Source organism: Notolepis coatsorum (assembly GCF_963971535.1).
Source record: "Notolepis coatsorum genome assembly, chromosome: 10".
NCBI lineage: Eukaryota > Metazoa > Chordata > Actinopteri > Aulopiformes > Paralepididae > Notolepis > Notolepis coatsorum.
In genome coordinates this window covers 1,835,979-1,844,047 of record NC_140174.1, presented here as the reverse complement: position 1 = coordinate 1,844,047, position 8,069 = coordinate 1,835,979, and the positions used below count along the sequence as shown (strand labels likewise).

The 8,069-nt window shown below is 43.9% G+C and overlaps 1 protein-coding gene across 1 annotated transcript in view; it reads left to right on the top strand.

The window, feature by feature from the left end:
* narf (nuclear prelamin A recognition factor) overlaps positions 1–8,069 on the top strand; it is a gene marked incomplete at its 5' end in the record, with an annotated part of 34,801 nt that overhangs the window by 577 nt on the left and 26,155 nt on the right. Inside the window, 3 exons of the mRNA XM_084322308.1 lie at positions 507–635; positions 3,683–3,815; positions 7,042–7,176. Of these exons, the coding sequence (XP_084178434.1) occupies positions 507–635; positions 3,683–3,815; positions 7,042–7,176 (397 nt within the window). The remainder of the gene's footprint in view (positions 1–506; positions 636–3,682; positions 3,816–7,041; positions 7,177–8,069) is intronic.

Below are 8,069 nucleotides of genomic sequence, written 5' to 3'. Positions count from 1 at the left end.
CTGTTTCTGTTGTCCTTAGTGGTGGGAACGTGTGACCGACCTGTTCATTTGATTTATTTTTATCTACGCGAGTAGTATACAGTAGTATACAGTACACACGTATTAGCCTACATGTTTTCTCAAGACCTCTTGGTATGTATTATTATTATTATTTATTTAGCGTTTTTATCCAAAGCACTTTACTATTTGTTCCTCACATTCACTCACCGACGGCGGAGGCGACCATGCCAGGTGCCAACCTGCACACCGGGAGCAGTTAGGGGTTAAGTGTCTCGCTCAAGGACACGTCGACACGCTGCCCGGGAGGAGCGGGAATCTAACCGGGAACCTCCTCCGGATTACCAGACGACTGCTCTACCTCCTGAGCCACTGTCTCACCCCCCCCTCTCTCTCTCTCTCTCTCTCTCTCTCACCCCCCCCCCCTCTCTCTCTCTCTCTCTCTCTCTCTCTCTCTCTCTCTCTCTCTCTCTCTCTCTCTCTCTCTCTCTCTCTCTCTTGGCTCCCAGGTGACGGAAGCCTCCCAGGTGTTGCTGAGCGCCTGTCTCTCCTGTGAGGGCTGTGTGTCGGAGGAGGAGAGCCTCAAGATCTCTCAGCAGAGCCTGGACGAGGTGGCCCGGGTCCTGGCCCTCAATCAGGTGGGCTGGCGAGGGGGCAGAGAGGACCTGTGTTGTGGTGCGGGGGCAGAGAGAACCCAGAGGGGGCAGAGAGAACCCGTGTTGTGGTTCGGGGGCAGAGAGAACCCAGAGGGGGCAGAGAGACCCAGAGGGGGCAGAGAGAACCCGTGTTGAGTTTGTGTTGAGTTAGTGTCGAGTTTGTGTCGAGTTTGTGTCGAGTTTGTGTCGAGTTTGTGTCGAGTTTGTGTCGAGTTTGTGTCTTTGTGTCGAGTTTGTGTCGAGTTTGTGTCTTTGTGTCGAGTTGTGTCTTTGTGTCGAGTTTGTGTCGAGTTTGTGTCGAGTTTGTGTCGAGTTTATGTCTTTGTGGTCGAGTTTGTGTCGAGTTTGTGTCGAGTTTGTGTCGAGTTTATGTCTTTGTGTCGAGTTTGTGTCGAGTTGTGTCGAGTTTGTGTCGAGTTTGTGTCGAGTTTGTGTCGAGTTTATGTCTTTGTGTCGAGTTTGTGTCGAGTTTGTGTCTTTGTGTCGAGTTTGTGTCTTTGTGTCGAGTTTGTGTCGAGTTTGTGTCGAGTTTGTGTTGAGTTAATGTTGAGTTAATGTTGGTTTGTGTTGAGTTTGTGTTGAGTTTGTGTTGAGTTAATGTTGAGTTAATGTTGGTTTGTCGTTGAGTTTGTGTTGAGTTTGAGTTGAGTTTGGTTGAGTTCACCGGAGAATTTAAGAAAAACCCAACATTGTTTTTTGTGTTTGTGTTTGTTTAGATTAAATTAGATCCAAAATGTATCGTCATCATAACATCATCAAGTACAGTACAACCAAAATAAGTGTGGCACCCAAACAGAGTGTAACAGTAAAGTGCAATAGTAATATACAATGTCCAGGTCATTAAACTGGGCACAACATATATCAATTAGTACTACTGAGTAATGGTGCTAATCAGGGTGGTCTCACCCTCGGACTCGGGCCCTAGTGTAGCATTATTATTATTATTATTATTATTATTATTATTATTATTATTATTATTATTATTATTATTATTATTATTATTATTATTATTATTATTATTATTATTATTATTATTATTATTATTATTATTATTATTATTATTATTATTATTATTATTATTATTATTATTAGTATAGCGCTTGGATACAGATCACACTTTCCAAGCCATTCCAAGATTCAGAACAATATCGAGTGGTCAAGATTAGATTAGATTAAAATGTATTGTCATCATGCAGCATAAGTACAGTACAACAAAAATACGTTTGGCATCCAACCAGAGTGCAAATGTAAATGTAGAGTGCTAAACACTAAACAGTAAAGTGCAATAGTAATATACAATGTACAGGTGATTAAACTGGGTATAAAATATATAAATGAGTACTACTGAGTATGTAATGGTGCTAATCGGATGTATGTACAGAGTTGTAGTATTAATATGTACAGTGATACAGGTATAAAGACACCATGGTAGTAAGTCATACTGGCCAGCAGCGTAACTAGTACGAATATTTACAGATATAGTATCTACAGATATGCAAAAGGATACGTAGATTTATATACGGTAAGAATAAATATATACATATGGTATATGTAAGGGATAATGTATAGCTACGAGGTCATTGTCGCAAAATAATTGACCGACACAGAGTTTAGAATACCGAGGCTCCTCGCCGAGGTGTTTTAAACTCTGTGTCGGTCAATTATTTTGCGACAATGACCGAGTATAGCTATACATTATCCCGCTTATTACATGGCTAACTTACTAACAATATACCTAATTAATTTTACACCATCGACAAGACGAGATCAAATGCAGACGCAGTTCTGTTCTGTCGCTCCGCTGTCATCGCCGGCAGGTGTGTCTGATTGCACTGAGTGTGTGTCAGTGGGCTTGATTGGTCCAGCTGCGCACAGCGGTCATTATTGCTCGGCAGAGGACCGTTATCGAGTAATAACGGACCTCTGACGAGCGCTATTGACCAATCACAATCAAGCATTTCGGCGAATGTTAAAACGCCATGTAATAAACAGCATTATTGTACATGCTATCATACAGAGTTGTATGGGTTATATGCAGGTGTATTCAGACAGGTATCGATATATATATTTAAATGTGTATATATATGGTATATACAGCATTATTGTACATGCTATCATACAGAGTTATATGGGTATATACTATAGTATGAGGTAGGTTATTATTATGAGTTCTGTCCCCATTGGTAAGAGTCAACTGACGGAACACTAATATTCGCTGTGTTACAATTTCCCATAAGCGCCACGAAAATGTCACTTAAGATACTAGCAAAGGTGACGGGTGCTTTCATGATTTCAAACCGAAAGACCAACACAGGTGTGTTCCGCGTTGGGCTTTTTCAGGTCACCTTGCACTGTACACTTTTATTATTATTTGTATATTTCAAAGATGATCCCATATATTGTGATCTTTGGGCAGTGAGATGAAGGGGCCAAAAAAAAATTTATGATGCAGGGTCAAAGGTGAAATTCCCTTTTTACCGCTTTGATGAACAAAAGCTTTGTCCAAACGTCAAAAGGAACCGTTTCAAGCTACTGTAGAAACGGCACTCTTGTGTTTTTACCGCTGTCTAAATAAAAATGAAAAACATACTGGACCGCCCACTCTCCTTGGGGAACTAACCTGTTAAGAGACCCAGCCATATTTCCAGAAAATGTGCCTAAAACTACATACCCAAGTAAAGAGAAGATTGCTCCACTTCTACAAGGTCCATTTGCATGTTCCGGGCATCTGTGGACCTCAGGAAATGTGTTCCCAGTGTTAGAAATACTGTGTATGTTACTATGCTTGAGTAAATTGTAATGAACCAAAGGAGAATATAAATAATAATTATTATTCAATTTCTATTCTCCTTATTTGACGATGAATAACACCACGCTGACAACGACCAAACGCTAAAAGATGCCACTGAGCGATTGAATCGTTGATCGGCATTATTTGCGAGGCGACAGTCGTCATTGTGTAAAATGTCCTGACGGTCGCGTCCCACGGTCCCGGTTCTGAGTCGTGTTGTCCCCGTGTCTCTGGGCAGAAGGGCGACGTGTCCAAACACAAGGTGCTGGTGGTCTCCGTCTGTCCCCAGTCTCTGCCTTTCTTCGCCGTCAAGTTCGGCCTGGACATTCCTGAGGCCTCACGCAAACTCTGCAGCTTCCTCAAGAGTCTGGGTGAGCGAGCGTGCATGTGTGTGTGTCTGTGTGTGTGTGTGTGTGTGTGTGTGTGTGTGTGTGTGTGTGTGTGTGTGTGTGTGTGTGACCTCATCTGTCGGAACATAATACATGTATGTGAATAAATGCCGTACACCCATTGGTATCTATCATGAATGCTTGAGGTTCTCTCACTGGCCTCTTTCTTTCCCTTCTCTCTCTCTCTCTCTCTCTCTCTCTCTCTCTCTCTCTCTCTCTCTCTCTCTCTCTCTCTCTCTCTCTCTCTCTCTCCATATTTCAATCTTTCTATGCTTCTCTGTTTCTTTATCTCTGTTTCTCTTCTCTCTCCATGTCTCTACTTCTATACTTGTTCTATACCTGTTTCTATTCTTACCTCCATCTCGAAAGTCATGGAGAAAATAGTCTACGAACAGGTCGAAAAGTACCTGGCGGAAAAAGATCTAATCTACGAATTCCAATCTGGCTTCAGAACATCCCACTCCACTGACACATGCCTTCTCTATTTGAACGACCACATCAAACAAGAGGTGGACGCGGGCAAATACTGCGGCATGGTCATGCTGGACCTACAAAAGGCCTTCGAACACTGTCAATCACACCATTCTGATGGACAAGCTAAAAGCAATTGGTTTTGATAGTCTATCAGTGAGCTGGATGCAATCCTACCTGGAGGGGAGAGAACAGATGGTGGAGGTAAACGGTACCCTATCCCCCCCCCTCACAGTGAGCTGTGGTGTTCCACAAGGAAGCATACTAGGACCGCTACTGTTCCTAATTTATGCAAATTACATGTCGTCAGCCTGTGACTGCAACTTGTTCCTGTTTGCGGACGACTCAGCCCTGCTGGTCTCTGACAAGAACAAGTTGCAGGTTGAAAAAACCTTCAGCTCGGAACTATGCAAAATCTGCATAACTATCATTACACCTGGGTAAAAAGTCCATTCTCTTCGGTTCAAATAATAAACTCAGCAAGACCGACGGCTTCTCAGTTACAGTGGGTGACAATATTGTCACAAGGAAAGAAGAAATTACCTACCTGGGTTCCATCCTAGAGGCAAATCTTTCCTGTGACAAAATGGCATCCAATGTAATAAAAAAAGTCAACCAACGAACTAGATTCTTGTACCGGATCTCCTCTCTGGTAAACAAGAATACCCTGAAGACTCTGGCAGGAGCACTCATTCAAGGGTACTACAACTATGCTTGCACCTCATGGTACCAAAGCACCTCAAAGGCGCTAAAAACAAGATTACAAACATCACAAAACAAACTGGTCAGACTACTGCTTGACCTTACCCCTAGAACCCACCTCACCCCTGCCCACTTTGACAACCTAGGATGGCTTAGAGTAGACGACAGAGTACAGCAACTTGCAATGGGCCTGGTCTACAAGATACACTATACGACTAAGGTACCCATGTACATGTCAAAATACTTCCCAAAGGTCAGTGAATACCACGACCACAACACCAGAGGCGTCTCTACAATTCGTAGCCGCATTTCTGCAGACCCCTCTCTGATTGGTTGAACTCCATTTCTGCAGACCTCTCTCTGATTGGTTGAGCGAAGCCCCTCTCTGATTGGTTGAGCGAAGCCCCTCTCTGATTGGTTTAGCTCGTCACACGGTAAAAGGCGGATGTAATGTTATCATATCAAGATTGAAGATAAAAAGATATCTACTACCAGATTCGCGTATAACGTTATTTTGCGTGACTTCGCGGTTTATTCATAACGTTATGCACATTTCACAACACAGCCAGCTGTTAGAAACTGTACACTGTAACATTATATAACATAACAGAATTAGTTATTATTTCGCGGTTTATTCACATAAGTTTAACGTTATATTGTTTACACTGTCTTTCTTCTATTATAACCCTCCCAAATCATATTCAGAAAGTATCACAGAGACTTCTATTGACCAAGGAATTAGTTCTTATTTCGCGGTTTATTCACATAACGTTATATTGTTTACACTGTCTTTCTTCTATTATAACCCTCCCAAATCATATTCAGAAAGTATCACAGAGACTTCTATTGACCAAGGAATTAGTTATTATTAGTAAGGCACAACATTTAATGACAAACCATGTAAAGGCACACACAACATATTCCAGTTAACGGTATATTTTTTTAATGATTCGTAATACTTCCATGCGTATAAATTGCGTTCGCGACCTCCATGTTTTGGGGGTAGTCATCAGAAACCTCGGATCTGGGATTCGGTTCCCATCCGTCGGGCAACAACTGTGGGTTTTCAGCCTCTCTCTCTGGAGCCTAACGGAGTTAACATGCGCGCGCTCGGCCAATCAGAGAGGGGTCTGCAGAAATGGCCTCAACCAATCAGAGAGGGGTCTGCAGAAATGCGGCTACGAATTGTAGAGACGCACACCAGAGGAAGCTCAACAAATCATGTTAAACCCAGATTCGGCTCAAACAAGGGACTAAACACGTTTCGCAATTATGCCACATCAATGTGGAACGCCCTACCCACAACTGTAAAGGAATGTGAATCCCTACCCACATTCAAAACCGCTCTTAAAGAGCACCTACGGGAGGCTGCAATTTGAAACTGGCCACCGTAAATGTCCAACCCCCCCCACCACCTCCTAATAGACAGTCTCCTCCCCACCGCATGTATATATTCTCTCCCCGCCGTATGTATATTTCTCTCCCACCCACCCACCCCCTCCTAATGTACAGTCCCCTCCCCATCATATGTATATACTCTGTCAGGATCTAGGGGTAACAGTACTGTATATGTGAATACCGTTTATGTCACAAATGTATCAGTACTAAATACATACCTGTATGTCCCTATGCCATAAATGTCATGTATGTTATGTTGGGTATGTCATAAATGTCAATATGAATTGAAAATGGGGGACCCCGATGTAAACAAGACGAAAGTCTTTCTCTGGTCTGCATCCCCTTAACAATTGTGTGTATTGAGCCGTACTGTATTGTACCCATTCTGCAATCTGTTAAATAAAGTTTTCATTCATTCATTCATTCATTCATTTATACCTATACTGTACTTCTCTCTCTCTCACTCCATATTTCAATCGTTTTATGCTTCTCTCTTTCTTTCCTTATCTCTGTTTCTCTTCTCTCTCTATCTATACCTATACCGTATTTCTCTCTCTCTCTCTCTCTCTCTCTCTCTCTCTCTCTCTCTCTCTCTCTCTCTCTCTCTCTCTCTCCCCCTCCCTTTGTCTCCCTCTAGGGGTGCAGTATGTATTCGACAGCACCCTGGCCGCTGGCTTCAGTATCCTGGAGAGTCAGAAGGAGTTCGTCCAGAGGTACCGCCGGAGGCACCACGACTCCCACGCCTTGCCCATGTTCACCTCCTCCTGCCCGGGTAAACACCACCACCACCCCCCCCCCCCGTGCCGTCTCTGCGAACGTCGGGGTTAATATTTGTAGTTGTTTTTTGGTCCGAGCAGCTCGAAGAACAAGAAGGTCACGCTCTGTCACCATAGCGACATCGGACATCGCAACGTGGTCTGTGCGCCTTAAAGGAACACGCCAACATTTTGGGAAATTACTATCTTACCGTCTTCTCCATGGAGAGACAAGAAGATAGATACCAGTCTCCTCTCTGTGCGTTCAGTAGAAAGCTATCTGGCTGCACTTTAGCCTAGCTTAGCACAATGAATGGAAGCGGACAGTACCGGTTAGCCTTCAGGAGAGGTGTTAGTTGGACAATGCCTAGGCTAACCGGCACTGTCCGCTTCCATTCATTGTGCTAAGCTAGGGGTTAGGGTCAGGGCTCCCACCGTCTCCAGCCAAGTCTGCGTTGCATTAAATTAATTTCCAATGTAAATGGTGCATTTATATAGCGGCTTTTAGCCAAAGCGTTTTACAATTTATTCCTCCCATTTTTACCCATTCACTCTCACACACCGACGGCGGAGGCGACCATGCGAGGTGCCGACCTGCTCATCGGGGGCAGTTAGGGGTGTTAAGTGCCTTGCTCAAGGACCCTTCGACTTCGTGCTTTGGGTGAGAAAGGACCATTAGGGTGATGAAGGTTCTCATCGGAATCCGATAACACGATCAGAACCCCCCCGCCCCCCCCCTCCCAACAAATACAGAACGTACAGGAATTTGTCTTGGTGACGACACGGAACACTTGGAGACACATTCGGCAACTCGCAGGTTCCCCAGTGCGACAGAAACACACTTGTGGAGATAGATAGGGTCAGTGCTGCTGCCCAGAGATAGATGCACCACTCCCTCCGCCCGAGAGAT